We start from the raw sequence: 19,657 nt of genomic DNA on the forward strand, positions 1-19,657 counted from the left end.
TCAAAGCAATTAAATAAGAATATACAAACTACTTTGTTGTAATCAATTTACTTTATTAAAATATAAAGTATGTATAATAAAAAATCAGTACTTTACAAACAAGGAAAGGCACGCAAGTGTCTCCCTCCGATTTTGATGAAACTTCGTAGGTTTGTTAAGCAGGCAAAAATAAGGGAAACGTATTTTTTTTAGCGACTGAGACGCGGGTTTAAGGGGTGAAACGAGCCCTTAAATTTTCGACCCCTTTTGGCTATCTCGAAAACCATACGAGATACATTAAAACTTCTAATAGGAAAGTTGTATGGTTTCTTGCGTATAATAACAGGATGTTAACGGATTTTGCAAAATACAATTTATTTATAACAAAACAATTTTTCATAACCTTATTTTACAATTTATTCAAATTTGTATAATGACAAAAAGTGTAGAGAATTTTATTACAAATCCATTGGTATGTATGTATATATATATATATATATTATAGGAGGAATTATAGGAGGAATTATATATATATATATATATATATATATATATATATATATATATATAATTCCTCCTATAATTCCTCAGATTTTTATTATAAACATTACGCGTGCGCGCCCGCGACGCGCCGCACGATACTAAACCGGATCATATCGGACGATATTACACTACCAGTCAACGTCATTTTTAAGCATAAATAAGAAATAATTATATTTGTGTTATACATAACTGTTAATTTTATTAAATTTGTATTACAAAACATTTATTGTTAAAGAGCATAGGTATTCTATGTATATGTCAATTTTATAGGTAACGAATAATTTGAATAAGTTAGGGAACATAATCGTGGCAATAATGGAATTCTTCGAAAAAATGTTTCAAACACAACAGTTTCCGACATTAAGTATTTGTAATAATTGCTACGTCACCGCATATGTATATGTCATAGTGGTTCACTATGTGATGCATAGCAAAATTCTACTGTATTTGGAAAATGAAGTGGTCTTGACGATGTGTATCCTCTTTTATGTCATGAACATGATATAACATGTATCATGAACATTATTTCATGAACATTAATGAAATTTTCAAATCGCGGTGAAGAAAACAGATTATGAACAAGTCATTGTAGTTTTAGAATGGTATCTCGTGTGTGGAGATTAATGTCATATTGCAATATAACAATTATGTCCGAAAAGCGACGAACAAAATTTTTCCATACGCGAAATCCGTACACGTATAATGGTTGTAAATATTTTGTAGTTCCAGTTAGAATCATAAATAACGTTATTTCTTTATTTATCGGAATAGCTTCGTCAACCCTACGACAACAATGCACGCTCCAAGAATCTAATAATATAGCTGTTTTGTTGTTTGTATTTGGAGAATAAACTTCTGTTAACCAGGTTTTAAAATTTTCTTTTGTAAGTTTTCCGGATGTCGATGCCATAACAAAAATATTCATCGCCTTGAACATGGTCTGTTGTAATCGAGGTTCAAATACTCCATGGTAAAGTGGATACATATCGTCAAGACCACCTCACTTTCAAAATCCCGTATTTTGCTATGCATCACATAATGAACCACTATGCCACATATGTAGTGACGCAGCAATTATTTCATGTGCATGGTGCATCGAAAACCGTTTGTATCATTTCTTCGAGCAATACCACCATTGTCGTAATTATGTTCCCGAATTTATTCAAACTATTCGTTACCTAATAAAATTAACATATAGAATATCTGTGTACTTTAACGATAAATGTTAATTATAACGCAAATGTAATTGTTTCTCATTTATGCTTATAAATAATGTTGACTGACAGTGTAATATCCTCCAACTTCATCCGGTTTAGTATAGTGTGGGGCGTTAGCGGGCGCGCGCGCGTAACCTTTATGATAAAAATCCGAAGAATTGTAGGAGGCAATATCGTATGTATATATACCAATAGATTTGTAATAAAATTCTCTACACTTTTTGTCATTATACAAATTTGAATAAATTGTAAAATAAGGTTATGAAATATTTTTTTGTTATAAACAAATTGTATTTTGCAAAATCCGCTAACATCCTGTTATTATACGCAAGAAACCATACAACTTTCCTATTAGAAGTTTTAATGTATCTCGTATGGTTTTCCAGATAGCCAAAAGGGGTCGAAACTTTAAGGGCTCGTTTCACCCCTTAAACCTGCGTCTCAGCCGATAAAAAAAATACGTGTCCCTTATTTTTGCCTGCTTAACAAACCTACGAAGTTTCATCAAAATCGGAGGGGGACACTTGCGTGCCTTTCCCTGTAAGTTATATGTATAAGTGTCAAGCCTCATCATCGGAAAGTCATATTGCATTAATTTAACTGTGTTGTTAATTTAATTAAACTAAATTGTAAATGATCGTCAGAGTAAAATGTATGATTCGTCGATTTTTTTATTAATTCTGCTGCAATTTTTAATCATTTCGCAAACGATGTCATCACTTTAGAGCTAATCATATGGAAAAAGTTTAAAGATTAGTTTGTGCTTAGTATAAAAAATATAATGTGATGACATTTAAACATATATAACTCTATAAACACGATAAATAGCTTTTCAATTTTAGGGACATACTTATTAATATCGATATCAATTTAGAGAAAAGTTGCAGAAAACTGGAATGAACCAATTTTAGGAAACAACTTCTATAAAAAATCCTCATGAATTATTTTTCAATAAATACTTTGTTGTTTGTCATTACCTTAACCAAAAGAATAATTTTTCTCCTCGTACGTTTCACATTCAATATATTTCATATGTAGCAAGTAAATAAATATTAAAATGAATATTTAAGTTGGTCAAAATATATAGCACACCCTGTATAAACATTCAATAAAAAATCAGGTTGATCAACTTACCGATTTTCCGACGTTAACTTATTGCTCACAGCCTGAAACAAAAGAGAATACATTAATTACATAATAACATGATTCACGATTTATTAATTACTTTGATGCAATAAGTAATTAACATATTGAATTACACAGTGAATTTATCATAGTCAATTTTAATTTTGTTACAGATTCACATAAATATATTTTTCTATTTAAACAATAAAATGTAATTAAGGCAGATATAGGAAATATATTTGATATTTAAAAATGTAAATTTTTTTGATACTTAATATATACGTATATAATTTTACTTTGCAAACTACAGTATTCTCTCCGTAAATGTTACTTTTGCCGGTCTCGATTGTAACATTTACGGTAGAGGTCCTACATTCTTTGTAGTGTGCCGAACGTAAAAAGAGCCAGCGATACAAAAGACAAGGAAGGATAGAGTTTTGAGCGTTCGGCAAACATGAAAGATTCGTGCGTGTTCTGTCTTTTAAATTTAAAAATTAAAATTCTTTATTTTTGGTTTTTCGACAATGGAACTTTTACCATCGTATTCGTCTCGTTTTTCTGATTAAAATGACACTAAACACGATATGATTACGATCGTAATTACTCATGTAACAAGCCATAAAAGTTTGGGATGTAACATTTACGGTAGAGATGCGAATTCCTCCTAAAGGCTTGCTATACAAGTAATTATGATTTTAATTATACCGTGTTTGGTACCATTTTAATCAGAAAAATGAGACGAATACGATAATCAAGCTTCATTGATGAAACCCCAAAGCTTCATTGATGAAACCCCAAAAATAAAGAATTTTGATTTTTAAATTTAAAAGACAGAAGACGCATGAGTCTTTCATGTTTGCCGAACGCGTCAATCTTCTGCTTCTCTTTCTTTTCCATTCGCCGTCCTCTTTTATGTTAAAAACTTTAATCACTCGTTACACACGCAATTGTTAACGTAATTATATTATGTTTGGTGTCATTTTAATCAGGAAATCTAGACAAATACAACAGTAAAAGTTTCATGAAAAAATAGTAAGAAATAAGAAAGTTACAATCTTTTCCTTTGCTTGCATTAACATGTGTCTCACCGATATTCGATCCTCGTCGTTTCGGCGACCGATCGTGTTTCATTCTTGGGGATACAATTTTAACATTTACGGTAGAGATCTTTTTAACATTTACGGAGAGAATACTGTACAACAAAATTTAAATATCTATACTATAGTTACTACGAAGTACTTAAAGATTTACAAAAATATTAATAAATGTGAAAATAGTAAACGGATGAAGAAATTTAATTTATAGTATTTAACTTTAATGTTCAAAGACGACATTTTGAAAGAAAATAATAAAAATGCATGTACAGTGAAACTACACTGAAAATAATCAGTGTCTCTAGGTTTCCATTTAAAATTTAATTGTTTTAATAAATAGTCATCAATATATGCATGCGACTTTAATAAACTAACCAGCCATTACCATAGAATTATGAATAATTATGCAAAAATGAAATACATTTTTATACAGAGATTTTTTTTTAATTTACCGATTAAAAAGTAGGAAATATTTCTTTCGTAAATAATAAATAACATCATATTATTCAAAATTTTTATTCAAAACTAATTAAAATAAAAAATATTTTATTTTTTCAGAATACATAACATATCCATTGAATAAATTTTTACTTGAAGATTATTCGAATACAGAATAATTTATTTCTCTCGAATAATTTCATTTTTTTCGCAGATTATTAAAAAAAAAATCATTTATTATTTATAAATATGCCTCTTCCTATGCTTAATTTATATACAATATTTATAAACAAAATATATTTTACATATTTTACATATTCTAAATAACTTGCACCGTTTCTCCAACCATATCACACCATTTGCATATATTTTGCTCGCTTCAACTCATTATGAATGTATAAAAATCTAGTCTATTAATAACCATAATGACATTATACTTCCATGTGTGATGCACTAATAAAAAACGTGTTAAGGATCATGTTTGAGTAGGTCCATCATTTAGAAAAGTTATATTGACCCGTATCTGAGATTTGAACGGGATAAAACGCAAATCATCTTCCACCTCTCGGTAATTAGTAACACGAGCCCAAGGGAAACAAAAAAGTAAGATCTCATGCAGCGTTCACGAATACCATTTAAGTTTCGAATGATTGATTAGTTGAAATTTCGAACCGAATAAAGATACATGATGACAGCGATAATCGTGCGTGGAATGATGATTATGCGATATTTTAAAGACCCTACTGAACTGTTACCGCTGTCCAGCCTACTTGTTTTCTCCATGTATAAATTAACTTACATTTGAGCCGTTTAACTTGAAAGTAGCTTAAGTTCATTTGTATTTAAATTGAGTTATTTAAGAATTTGCGTTTCAGTGAAATTAAGAATATGCGCATAGGAACCAATGTGTCACATACATGAATTGTGATCTAAGACTCTCAAATTTATAATTGCTATTAAAACTATAACAACTCTTAAGTGAATAATATAAAATTAACAAAATTATAAATATAACATTAATAAAATTAACTAGACTACTGTTGATAACAGTGAAGTCTGAGCGTGCGTATATAGATTGATTGTGCTACACCAATAAAAATCAATCGTTCATTCTATGATTTGAAAAGATATAAATAGCATTAGCCTCGAGCTTTTTTTTTCATTTTATGCTGTTAAAAACTTCTATAACTTTGATAATATTTAGTTTGTTTATTTTATCGATTATGCTTCATGTAAATTATGTCAATTGTATTAAGTTTTAAAATTTTTTTATTTTTGTGGATGAAATTTGTGATATGTGAAAATTATGGAATCAATTCAAGCAATTTATGCGGAAAACAATATGAAAAGATAATTTACAACTTATATTCAAAGTAGGATGTATTTAAAAACTACAAATCTCTTGATGCCATAAATCTTCTCCTTTCAACAACGGATGGTTTCCTTTGAATATTGTCAAGTCGCTCTCGTGTAAATGATTTCAAGATTGCAAGGTAAAAAAGTGGATTAAAGTCGGCCAATCTCAACCAAATTTTCAAAATTTGGTTCAAAATTTGGTCCAGTAGTTTTGGCCCTAGCGTGGGTAATTTCCCTACATTTTTCATCTTATAGTCTTCGCTAACGCTCAGACAACAACTGGACTTGTCATAAAATTTGTGATTGATTTTGCATGCCATTTCCAATGAATACCACAGACATCTGATAAATTACTAGTATCCTTGACTCTGTGAGAAATATTTTCTTAAACATTTATCCAAATAACTTTTGTATCAACGTCTTATTTTATTAGATTAGACTGAAATTTAGATTGTATTTGTATTTTAAATTGAAACTGACTTTCATAGTCATTTAATCTTATTTCATCCGATTAGATTTGAGTTACACTCAAGTACAGAACACTGTCGCGCATTTTACGTAATTTGTATAACTAACTCAGTTTAAACAAGCTAAAAGCGTAAATTGAAACTTTCGTTGGTTTGGCCTGTTATAGCATCACACTCGCTATGGGTGGGCTAATGGTAATTACGGGTTTAGACTCTACGATCCGATTGACTGGGCGGAGAGATCGTATCTACGGATGAGTGCGGAATGAACATCGGTCGCATTAATAACGGGCTCGCGGTATAGCTTTCGTATACAAGCATAATAATCCGATGTTGACTAAGCGTGGGACTTTATCGTATCTTAATAGTAGCGCTTTCATAGTTACCATGGTTAACTTACAACACGTAATCCTATCACAATATCGTGGCTGACAAGCGTGATATTTGCGATACGAAGCACGCCAGTTATTCCTAAGAATAATATGGAAAGCAACAAAAGACATCCACTTGTCCCACAATCTGACTAATACCGGTCGACTTTTTCCGAACGTAATCATGCTCTTGGTATCTGCATTTGTTCATTTGTTTATTTATCTGTACCATAATACAGTCTGCAATTTTGAGTCTTTTGATTTGAAATTTTGAGGATAGACTTGCGGGACACTAAATTTGCTGCATGCCTTTTGGCAGCAATCTGACGACGTAAACCTGTTGCCATCGACGCCGATCGTCGTCAAATTGATCGAAAACCGAGTTTTGATACCGATTACGATAATTTTTGACACATAGAATCGTGTGGAATCACGTTAAAAGCTCTATAACTCATCATTGACGACATTATTCCGTTGCCATTGACGTCAGCCGCCGTGAAATCAACAGCAGTTGTGATTGGTATCTTTTTCGATAGATTCAGATACGTTTAATCGTTTGGAACGACTGAAATTTCTACATCATTCTTATTCTAACTACATGTTTACAATGTATACTCTATATTTTAAATGACTCAGTAGTTATTAAACTTTGCATAATTGTTCATTAGGCCTACCTAAGAATGTAACCATAATTCGTTGGTATTCGTTTTTTACTTTAAGGGAAAAGTCAACCCTTTCATCCGAGTCTCTCTACGCAATTGTTTATAAATCGTAAAGGATGGAAAATAAAAAATATTTGAAATAAAAGTTGTATTATTTCTTTAGATATACAAATCTATGCAAAAGGTTTTTTGTACAAATTTTTTTTTTTATTTCCTTTTATTTTCCTTCAACATCCTGAAGAATTTATGTGACTTCCTAATGTAAGAGAAATGATTAAAAGTATATTATAAAATTTTAGGTTAGTTTGATATTATGTTGAATTTACGAATAAACAGAATTATATTTTTATACAACTTTCAATTCATACGTGTATGATACAATACATGTTTACTTTGATATAATGAATATTAACATTGATAAATTCACTAAAGCTGCTTCGTTTAATGATTCATTCTGACATAAAATTATGTTTGTGTCGATGGCATTTAATGTCTAATTAGTGTCTAGTTAGTGTCACTTATTAGTGAAAAAATCCAATACTTAAAATTAATAATAAATAAGATTAATCTGAATTGTCATTTAATAAAACCAGCACAACTTTACTTTCTAGAAAATGATGTAACATTAATTAATGACATTAAGATAATTCGTAAATTACTATTTACGTCAAATCGCAATTACGTACGATTAATTAAGTGCAATAACATTTTTGCATGATACAAGGATTGCATTATGAAAACTCGTATGTATGTCTATGTATAAAGCTAATGCATTTTGCTATTACGTTTTGATAAGTTTAAACGTTCAAAATAAGCAAAAAGGTATTTATTAACAAAATTTCTTCTCAATTGTTAATTACCGGAACTCGTTTGAGTAGTATGATATTTACCTTAATTGACCCACATAGAAGTTTACTTGTCAACATAAATATCGAAGCGAATGTACGAAAGAAAGTAACAGAAGAGGAAGCAGAGGACATTGCCCACTTGCGAAATTTACTAACTCTCGCGTCAGGGGTAGTTTATTTTTCGCACGATACAGTACACCTTTCTTTGGATGAAAGCTGGATCGGTCTCTCTGCTGATTCCACCATTCAATTTCACGATCCTTAATCTAAAATACGACCGAGACTAAATCAGGATTATCAAGTGACAAGCTGCGCCTCTATTGTAAGACTTCGTGGCGTTGCGTACCAACTTACACGACAAAAATGTTTTCGTAACTGCTCATCTCTCCAACATTGCTACTTTTCTATTCATCCTTTTAACCTATTTGTAATATTATCAAATTTGAAAAATTTTTTTTTTTCTATCCGACTGAAAATAAACGTGATAAATAGGATTAACGAGACGTGATTTTTGTGATTCAATGAATTTTTATTTGGTATGTTATGTATTATTCAAATTTATTGCAACACGTGAACTAACAATTTAGTATTTTAAAGTGTTATGCACCTTATATTTTACATATTAAATGCAATACCTTTATATTTAAAAATATTGTACATTTCATACTTTAAATATAAAATAAAATACTTTTGAATGTGTTGTATGATTTTATATTATTAATGACAATTTAAGTTCACAAGCAATAAAATATATTTTGAATATAAATAAAGCATAAATTAAAATAAATATTAAACTTATAATAATCTCGGACTTATTATTATATAATAATAACAAATTAACGAAATTTATTTTTATTATTATTATAAATGATTATTCTATTCCGTGGAATAAATTATTCTCATGCAAATCAATTAGCTGTATTATCAAGAATTTTCTGTCCTATCTAACTAACAATATTTGTATTATCCGTTTGTAATAACGAATAATAAATATAATAAAATATTATGAAAAAGTTGATGAAATTTGTTAAAACTAAAAAACACTATCTAATCAAATTTTCAACCATTTCATTGTAATAGTCAACGTATTAACATTTCAACTACCACATATATAAATGACACTTAAATTTCCATATAAACATGTCAAAAATATTAATAAATATTTGTTCATTTACTTAAATACAAATATCCACAATATCTATTTGGAACTATGAATACTAAATGTAACAAAATATTGTGCAAATATTTTACAAGATACGTTAAAAGTAAAAATACTATCTAATCAAATTTTTAACTACTCCAACGTGGTACTCAGCGAATTAATACTTTGACTGTCACATAAATGATTGACTCTTAATTCTTCCTATGAATCTAATATTATTATTAATATTAAAATTATATTATTATTTAATACTATTATTTAGTATTATTAAAAATTTGTTCACTTACTCAAATACAATCATTTGCATTAACTACTTAGAACTATGAATAATAAAATATTGCACAAATATGTGATAAAATTTGTTAAAAGTCAAAATTACAAGTGCTTCAGCGTGGAAGTCAACGCGTCAAATAAAATCATAATCAAGTTACATCGCGCCGAGTGAACGAATTTGCGTAAGTCCAAATACAGTGCATAACTGTCGGAAAACAGCAAATACTGGCGTCACGACGTAGGCGTGAAGCAACGGTAGGTATCGGTGGTATTTATTGGAAATATTTATGAGGGGTGCGCTTTCATGCTTTCGCTCCGAGTGGGCAGTAATACTTGGAAGGTCCTCGCCCCGTGCAATTTCGGCGGAACTGTTGTGAGAAATTTCATGGAAAGAATCGCGAGAGGCGTCCACGGATTTAACCGTGAAGGTATCGACGTCACACCATCTTCTTTTTTTCTTTCATGGACGAATATTATCAAGGATAAAACTGCTTTGTCTTTTTCTCTTTTTCTTCTATTCACCAATCTTGTGTATGACTTGTGTTTACCAATCGAAGAGAACGAACATTCCGCTCCTTGATGCTGGTCCTCATCAAGGCTTTTTAATTTTAATCTTTCATCTATTATACAAGATGTTGTTGCAATGATGCAACCGGAAAAAGGATGCATCTATGTGAGAAAATAAGCCAAATATGTAGAATATAGATTTTATGAAATTTCACTAGCTGGTTCTCTTAAGTTAATTTCAGTGGTGGATATGATATTAATAATTGTGATGATGATTATTATGTTTGCGATAATGATTATGATGACTGTGATGATGATTAAGATGATTGATATGATGAATATAATGACTGTAATGATAACTATGATGAGTGTGATGACTTTAATGATGACTATGATGAATGTGATGATGACTGCGATAATTATGATAATGGTTTTGATGATTGTGACTGTCATTATAATGGTTGTGATGGTAATTATGATGATTGTGATGATAACTACAATGGTTATTATGATGAGTATGAATCAATTTTTATTTAACTTTGAAACTTCGAATTTGATTTTAAAACTTGTTATTTCACGTGTATTTGATTTTGAAATTTATTATTTCACTTTAAAACGGTTGATTTCATTTTGACTCCATTTTTATTTCACTTTTGATTCTTGGTTTTGATTTTTAACCTTTTTGAAAGAAATTATATGGCGATGAGTAATATGTTCAACCTTCAAAAAATAATTACTATAATTATTTACAATTAATCGAATTATGGAGTCAAATTAATATTAATTACTACTGTTTATTTTTGAATAAATTTCTTTAAATGACCGAGAAAGTTTTTTATAAAATATTGAAGCAAATTTTTTATATTAATTTGTGGACGAATATAAAATCCCTGCAATGATACAATCTAATAAACAGAGTATTCGGTGTGTGTACATATGTTTGATCGATTTGCAGTAATACCATCTTAATACACAAGAACTATTTTTAGTACTAAAACTTTAGTTCCTAATAAATTTATTTTTATTTATATTTTATGTGTTTATTATATTCATGTTTCAGTGATTAAATATTTTATGTCCATTTCTGACGTTTTCGAGAAAAACAGGTTTCAAGATTCAATAGTACTGCAAATACAACTTATATTTTATTCATTGTCATATGCATAGGTAAATCCGTACAGGTTAGCAACTCCTCCACAATTGCTGGACTTAAATCCTGTCGAACATGTATGAGCCAAACTAGAAAAAAGTGGACGAAAATATGATATACAGTATTCTCTCCGTAAATTACAGCTGCCGGTCTCGATTGTAACATTTATGGAATAGGCACTACATTCTTTGTAGTGAGCCGAACATAGAAAAAGACAGCAACACAAAAGACAAGGAGGGACTGAGGTTCGGCAAACATGAAAGACTCGTGCGTGTTCTGTCTTTTAAACTCAAAAATCAAAATTCTTTATTTTTGGTTTTTCGTGAATAAAACTTTGATTATCGTATTCGTCTCGTGTTTCTGATTAAAATGGTACCAAACACGGTATAATTAAAATCATAATTACTTCTACAACAAGCCGTTAGGAGGAATTCGTATCTCTGTCGTAAATGTAAAGTTTGCCGTAAGTGTGAAAGCCCAAAACTTTTATGGCTTGTTGCATAAATAATTACGATCGTGATTATATCATGTTTGGTGTCATTTTAATCAGGAAAACTAGAAAAATACGACAGTAAAAGTTTTAATAACAAAAAATAAGAAATAAGAAAGTTGCAATCTTTTTCTTTGCTTGCATTAGTATGTGTGTCACCGATATTCGATCCTCATCGCTTCGGCAATTGATCGTGTTTCATTCTTGATTGAATTGGAGGAGGATCCCCCCAGTAGTGGGGATAGAATTTTAACATTTACGGTAGAGATCTTTTTAACACTTACGGAGAGAATACTGTAACGTCGAAAGAACACTTGAAAGAAATATTAAAAAGAGAATGGTGTAATATATAGAACCTGACTTTGTTAAAAGTTTGGTGTTGTCAATGTCCGATACATTACGTGAAGTGATTCGCTGGAAAAGTTATCATACAAAATATTAATTTATAAAATTTCTGTTAAAATAATTGTAGCAATAATTAAGTGTACGAATACTTTTGTCCTGGCGATCTCTTACAGTCTCGTGAATATTAAGTCATTTCAAGTTACTACATGATGCTATTGCCTTCGGTTTTGGGTCATTTGTTGCTAAAAGTGTAATGTTTAGTATAAAGCTATATACGATTAAATATACTTGATAATATAGAAAATATTGTTCTTTTTATTTTCATATTTCAAGTGTCCTCCACTGTATACTTTTAATATAAAATTTTAATTTTGTGGTAATGTCACCTATAATTAACTAGTTAAGAGAAATCTCGCAAGTGAACAATAGTAACCGCTTGCTCTGTGAATAAATAGTGAGAATCGATGCCCGGAGACATTTTTATGCTGTCTAGATTATGTAACAAGACTATTTCTTAAAAAAAAGGTTGTTATACAAATTTAAAAAATTTGAAAATATTTAAAAATTCCGTAAATGCTTCAAAAGTTGACCAGTCTAAAAAATTAAAGAAATAGTAATTGGACCCCTATACATTAGTAGCTGACCACATATATTAAAAGAAATACATATGTTTCATTCGCAAAATGTTCATAAGAAAAACGTTATGGAAATAGAAATACAACGGCACATTACTTACATTAATAAATTTAGATGTTCGTTATTAGTAAGCACACTTTACATATAATTGTTTTAAAATTTAACAGATGTCGTGGCATCTGAACCTTATTTTTTACGTTTTCTAAAAACTTGTTAACTTCTGATATGATTAATTTTCATTTTAATTTTCAGTTCAATTTTCTTTTTAATCCTAATATAAAATTATATATAATTTACATAATTTTAATATTTTAAATTTAATTAACGTTTTACTCTTCTGAACATCATTTCTTTATATAACATTTATTTCATAGCACAAAACTAAGTACATGTTAGTAGATGACATACTAATCGTCGAAATTTTTACGTCCACTTAGATAATATTATTTGAGAAATTAAGATATTCGGAACGCATATAAATCTATTTCTTACAGTAGTCGTTATCCACGCTTGGTGATTACGACGAAACTTTATGATCCAGGAAAAGATATAGTAACCTAGTAACATGTAAAGTAGCGTTCGTTGTTTCTCTCTGTGGGGTCAGTTATGTTTGTTACAGAATTTATATTAAATTCATTTTGCGTACGGAGTACAATATTTTCCATTAACTTACAAATTTCGTTGCAAGTGAACCTCTACAGCATTCTAATCGTTAAAGTTGTTTCTACGGTTGTATTCATAAAACTATATTGCAAAATATAATTGATAAACACGCATTTTTCGAGAAGATACTTGAATCTTTTAGTCTAATTGAACATGATTCAACTTTACAAAAATTGTGTATTCAGATACATGATAAAAAGGTTTTTAAATTTATCAAAATTCACATAATTAATTTTCATTTTTTTTTTAATGAAAAATGACTGATAAATTTTAGTGATATTAATGAATAGTTTTATTTATAAAATTACATTAATCCTAAAAAGTGATAAGGAAGTTGCGTTTGCTATTGTATTTCTTTTGCTAAGAACAAAGATTTTTACAAATACTTCAAAACTATTCAAACCCAGTTTGGAAATGTGAAATCGATTTCAGATGGGATTTTCTTTAACAAATTTACAAAAGTTTTAATTTTTCATTTCAGATATATCATTCTGAATTTTGAAAATCTCACTGAAGATTCATCAGAGATCTAAAAATCTTCTAAATATCAATTTTCGGAAAAACTGAACACTATGTCTCTATAATTCTATCTTTCTGGCATTCTAGAAATTCATTTGGTAATTATGCATATAGAAAAGTGCAGAGTTCGTTGATATCAATAATTTTTCAGTCTATTGTTAAGGACATCATTACGACAACTTTTCACTATGCATATAGCCGCAATTCAGCTTTGATTTCAGAGATATTCACAAAAATATTTTCAATATTGTAATTATCTTCAGAAGGACATACACTTCATTAATTTCGATGTCCTTAAAATGGACAAAATATATCAAAATTAACATTCTAAATAACTTTGCTTATATACGTAATCAGTCCTGTTAAGTACGTAATCACTAAGAGACTTTCTGAATTATATGCTGAAAACTTAAATAAAAACAAATGTACAATAGTATACAAAATATAGCATATTCAGTTGCTGTATTATGTTGCTTTATTATTAATTTCACTCTATTTATCAGTTGCCTGAAATTAATTATTTATACTTGCGGTTATGTGGAGATCATAGTATTAGAGATCAGTGAATTCGTCTTTACCTCAGTTATTACGTTATCTTGAAAATATGTTGTTCTATTTAAAAAAATGCATAGAATACACCGAGAATCATTTTTGGTGGAAATTAATAAGTTCCGGCAATCCTTGTTTATCCTTATGGTGTATTAGTAAAGAGAGACAAGGACAGTAGATATTTGGTTTCCAAAAATGTGGAAAAATATGACTTTGTTGTCATGATTGCTTTTCTAAAATATTCTTTGTATAATTCTTTTGTGTGGTGAAGCGCGCTTTTTCGGAAAAATGGGACGTGACAAAATTTCTCTTATAAAAACTTACATGTTTCCTTCTCATTTAAAGGATAAAATTGCATAATTGAATTTGAACAAAGAATATTTTGGAAAAGAAATCATGTCAAATATTGATCCTTGACTTCAAAATCTTAATAAAACAAAGTCGCATTTTTCCACATTTTTGGAAACCAAATATCTACTATGCTTCTCTCTTATAATCGAAACAGCGTAAGATGGACAAAGGTCACCAGAGAGAAAAATCATGCTCATCCCATGTCTAGAGCGGGCCCTTAACAACCATAATATTTGCTTCTTCAAGCAAAATAATATTTTTCCCTCTCATTTTTCTGTATCAAAATAAACAAGCAATATATAAAATGTTCGAATCAGGTAGACACTTCATATTGTAATAGAATATGTCAATTAAAGTACAACTTTAATTAGAACATTTTGTAAATATATCTAAAACTGAGACCGAGAAGCGTTATACGTAGCACATTGACTGCCACACTAAAGCAATTGAAAATTGCAATCTGTAGTGTTTTAATTTTTAATAAATTTAACCAAATATTTTCACAATGTTTTGTTACATTTATTTTCCTTAGATCTATGTAATTAATGTGAGAATTAGGAAAGTGAACAAATTTTTAATAATACACATGTTAGATTAGTATAGAAACTTGAGTGTCAACGATATGTGAATGTCAAGGCTGTCAACGTGATAGATAAAAATGAATCAGAAAATGAATCCCAACAATATATTTCAAAATGTTGAAAGTCGGTACGTATTCTTTCTTATACAATTACAGCTAATTGTCCTTACGAAGAAAACACAAGTTCTGAAAAAAGAAGACCGTGAAAGGGGAAGGAGAATTCAGAGAACGAACATTTCATTGCATGAACGCGGCCGCCACGAGTATACTTATTCGTATAGAATGCTACGAGAACGCCATATACATAGGCTGCTATATGACTGCCGCTAGTTGATATATGCGTAACGTTATCTGTACTCACTTATCTTTTCGTTTGGCAGATGATTTAAAGCAATTTAAAATGGGTCATCTTAACAACTATGATATGCACAACGATAGAACGTACCGGAAGTAGCACCTACTATTAAATTCTTGCATCATGTTCACCAATTAATATGTTCGTTTTAGTAACAATTGCATGAAGCACTTTATTATAAGGCATTTTATACATAGAATGAAATATTATACTTAATGAAGTATTTTACTAAATAAAATATTTTACCATGAAACATTTTATCGAACGAAGTATTTTATTTTTGTATACTCATTTTACGGAAATGCTACCTACTTGCTGCGACCATAAGAATAAAGACATATACAGGTGGTTCACCACATTTTGCCATCTAGATTTGCGTAATTATTATTACTCATAGCAAACAATGCTTTTGAGAGGGGCATATGCTGGTGGTATATTTTTTTTTTTGTAGGTGGACGTATAAAGAACATATGAAGGTCATTAATGTTTTTTTAAATGGAATCATATATTTTTTATTGCATCAGCTGATATTCCTTCATATTCTTTACAAAAAAAGTATTGATCTCTTTATGTGAAAAAATCATTAGTTTAGAAGATATTTTAATTTTAATGTCTATTTACAGCAAAGGTTCAATGAGGCGACCATTTGCATCACAACACTTTCTGAATCGAAAAATTAATGACATACTAACATTCCGTAGAGTATAATCTTTCTGCATGTGTAGCACTTTTCCCAACTTCAAAATAAACTGGTAACATGTCTATCTTTTCTTATTTAGAATACTTCGTTATGAAGTAATAATTGATCGTATCGTCATATTTATCGTATTAGAGACGTAACAGAGACAAAATTTCACTGTTACTGCGTAACAAAAACATAACAGAAACTCACAATTCGTTTGATGACACGTGACCTCTCAAAACATGTAGAAAAACATTTGCTGTTCAATTAGGACAATTCATAATATTGACCAGAAAGTCACGATTTCCTAACAAGTTAGAATTAAAATATCTTCTAAATTAATGATTTTTTCACATAAATAGATTAATACGTTTTTGTAAAGAATATGAAGGAGTGTTAGCTGAGTTGTGTTGTGTCTTGAAAATTAAGAGAGTAAATAGTTTTGGCTTAAGGAATTAAATAGTATAAGATAGTATAAAGTATACCATCTATTTACAATTTTTAATTTTGTGTAAGTATAATAAAAAAATGCAAATACAATCCTTCATTACTTGGAACTAGGTGTTGATTTTTATAATATTTTAATTAACTACGGGCGGATTCTTCGGAGTATACTACATAAAAGGTATTAAAGTATGAATGTAGGAACTAAAAATTTTAATTATCGTAAAATTTATTGATCGTTTATATCTCAACTGAAACTGCATTATAAAAATAAATAAATAATGGACGATAAATAAACTAGTTTATACAATGACATCATTGTCTCAATGAAAGTTGACATACATTTTGATAAAAGCTTAATAATTTTCCTAATTCAAAAGAAATCTAAAATCTGTTATTTTAATAGGTTCCGTAAATCAAGAGTTAAACAGTGAATAAATCATAGGGCAAAGGATTAAACCAAAAAATTTGTTGTACCTTGTTTCAAATTAAACCTTGCATTTCAGTGATCGTTGATTGAATTATTTATTTAAACACGTAAAATTCCCTTATCGAATCGCATTATTCGATCTTTCAATAAGTCCCCGGTCTCACACATATATGGCGACACTGGTGACAGACCCACGTTATTTTCGAATAATACTAACCGTCAAACAGTACGTGTCAAAATTTCATGGTATTCTGACCGATAGTTTAAAAGTTACAGTCATTTTAGTACCCCCAGTTTCGTAATTTTGAAGACAATGGATAGAAAAGAATTTCGTGTGTTGATTAAACACTGTTTTTTAATTGGAAAAAATACTGTTGAAGCCAAAAAGTGACTTGATAAGCATTATAGGGACTCTGCACCAGGGAAATCAACTATCATTGACTAGTATGCTGAATTTAAACGCGGTCATACAAGCACCGATGATGCTGAACGCTCTGGTTGCGCAAAATCAGCAGTCGTTCCGGAAAACATACAAAATGTCCACAAAATAGTTCTAAAAGACCGTAAACTTAAATTGCGTGAGATAGCTGATGCCTTGAAGATATCAGAAGGTAGTGTCTTCACAATTTTGCATGATAATTTAGGCATGTGCAAATTGCTTTCAAAGTGGGTGCCGCGTTTGCTGTTTCACGAAAGCAATGCGCCGTGTCGCAAGTCTATGAACACGATGGTTCAATTGAATGAATTACGTTTTGAATTGTTTCCCCACACACCGTACTCCCCAGATTTGGACCCCAGCGACTACTGGCTCTTTGCAGATATGAAAAAAATGCTCCAGGGAAAGAAATTTGGCTCAAATGAAGAAGTGATTGCGGAAACTGAAGCTTATTTTGGGGGCAAAGACAAATCGTTTAATATAAAGGGAACTGAAAAGTTAGAGGAGCATTGGAATCAATGTATCACACTGGAAGGAAAGTATATTGATGATCAAAGTGGAATTTCTAAAAAAAAATTTGTTTTTCTTTTAGTTAGACCGAAGACTTATTGAGTGATGTGTTACATTCGATGAAAAATAATTGTTGATCGGAAAGTAAGAAAAGAAAAATCTGTTTCTTTCAAATTTTATTACCGGTAGCGACGACCTATTGTCGAAGCAATGGTACCGGTAGCTGCGGGGAATCTTCCGAGGGATTCTCTGTTGTTTTCCGCCCTTTTCTGTTCGACAGATCCCGCCTGCTGATACGTTGACAATTAAAGGGCGCTAGTATTTCAGAAGAAATCGTTAAGTATGGAAATAAGCCCGCCCACTGAACTTTTCGAAGAATCTTCTTGAAAAGAAAAAGCTTCTTCCTAGATTTACGTAAAAAGTGACTAATACCGATCAGTGTCACTTCCAAACGCATAACTTTTAATAATTTTTCTTTAAAACGGATATTTCGGTTCAATTAGTAAAAAATGTGAAAGTTGACAAACGTTTAGGAATTAATTATGAGCTTTGAATATTCAAAATATAGCAATACATGGTGTATCACAATATGGGGACTTAAATTCATAGTAGATTAATATGCATATGTATTTATAATTTATACTATAATGAATTATAATAGTTTATTTTCAATTATATGTATATTCTCAAGGGATATACTTAAGAAATACATACAGTATTAAGTGATTTTTACAGTTTTAGAACTCATAGATTAAAATATTAAATTCTCTAGACTTAATTTTGCATGAGTTTCCTCATTGATACAATACAATATAACGTATAAAAATAATTTTTAAATAATTGATACAACACATAATTTAAGAACAGGGTCAGCCAGAAAATTAGTTATATATTTACGAAATAATTTGCAAAAATAATTAATACGATTTGGAAATAGGGTCAAAGAGAAAAAATGTTTACATGAAGTTTTTATAATTTATGTATACCTAATCGAGCAGTGAAGTTATGGCCACATACTATGATACAGCCTGTATGGTTTCGCCATTCTGTGTAGATAACGAATTAGTATTGCCTCGACATGAGATTTTATAGACTGCCATTAGACGGTCCTGTGTTCCCTATCACCGAGTATCATGAAACCTTGGCAGGACAGCGGCTGAGAACGTGTTTCTGGTTGAACATAAATAATAGGACCACATCGACAATCGCTATAATTCAATTCACACCTGATAACTGCGACCATAGAATTTCCATATTACAGGCAGTAATAAAATTAAAAATATTTTCGGGGCGGTCCGTACACCTCGGGGGGTCCCCGATGCTCTTCCTCTTCTCTTTCGGAACGAACGAGCCGAGGATCGCGATCCTTCACATTTGCTGTCGTACGAATTTGTTCCTCGAATTTGTTTCTCGTTGTCTTCGGTGGTCTTTCCTCGTGTACGACAAATGGCATGCGACCGACAAAAACGATACCA

General features: G+C 30.2%; 1 protein-coding gene across 3 annotated transcripts in view; it reads right to left on the bottom strand.

Annotated features, from left to right (window-relative positions):
• Window positions 1–19,657, bottom strand: part of LOC100882266 (uncharacterized) — a 103,212-nt gene that overhangs the window by 57,538 nt on the left and 26,017 nt on the right. For 2 of the 3 annotated variants that reach the window (XM_003705627.3, XM_076535836.1), the window contains exon 3: window positions 2,874–2,905. The exons of the other annotated variant lie outside the window; for it this stretch is intronic. In XM_003705627.3, coding sequence (XP_003705675.1) covers window positions 2,874–2,905 — 32 coding nt within the window. The remainder of the gene's footprint in view (window positions 1–2,873; window positions 2,906–19,657) is intronic. 3 annotated transcript variants of the gene reach the window in all.

This window comes from Megachile rotundata, chromosome 9 (genome assembly GCF_050947335.1).
Source record: "Megachile rotundata isolate GNS110a chromosome 9, iyMegRotu1, whole genome shotgun sequence".
NCBI lineage: Eukaryota > Metazoa > Arthropoda > Insecta > Hymenoptera > Megachilidae > Megachile > Megachile rotundata.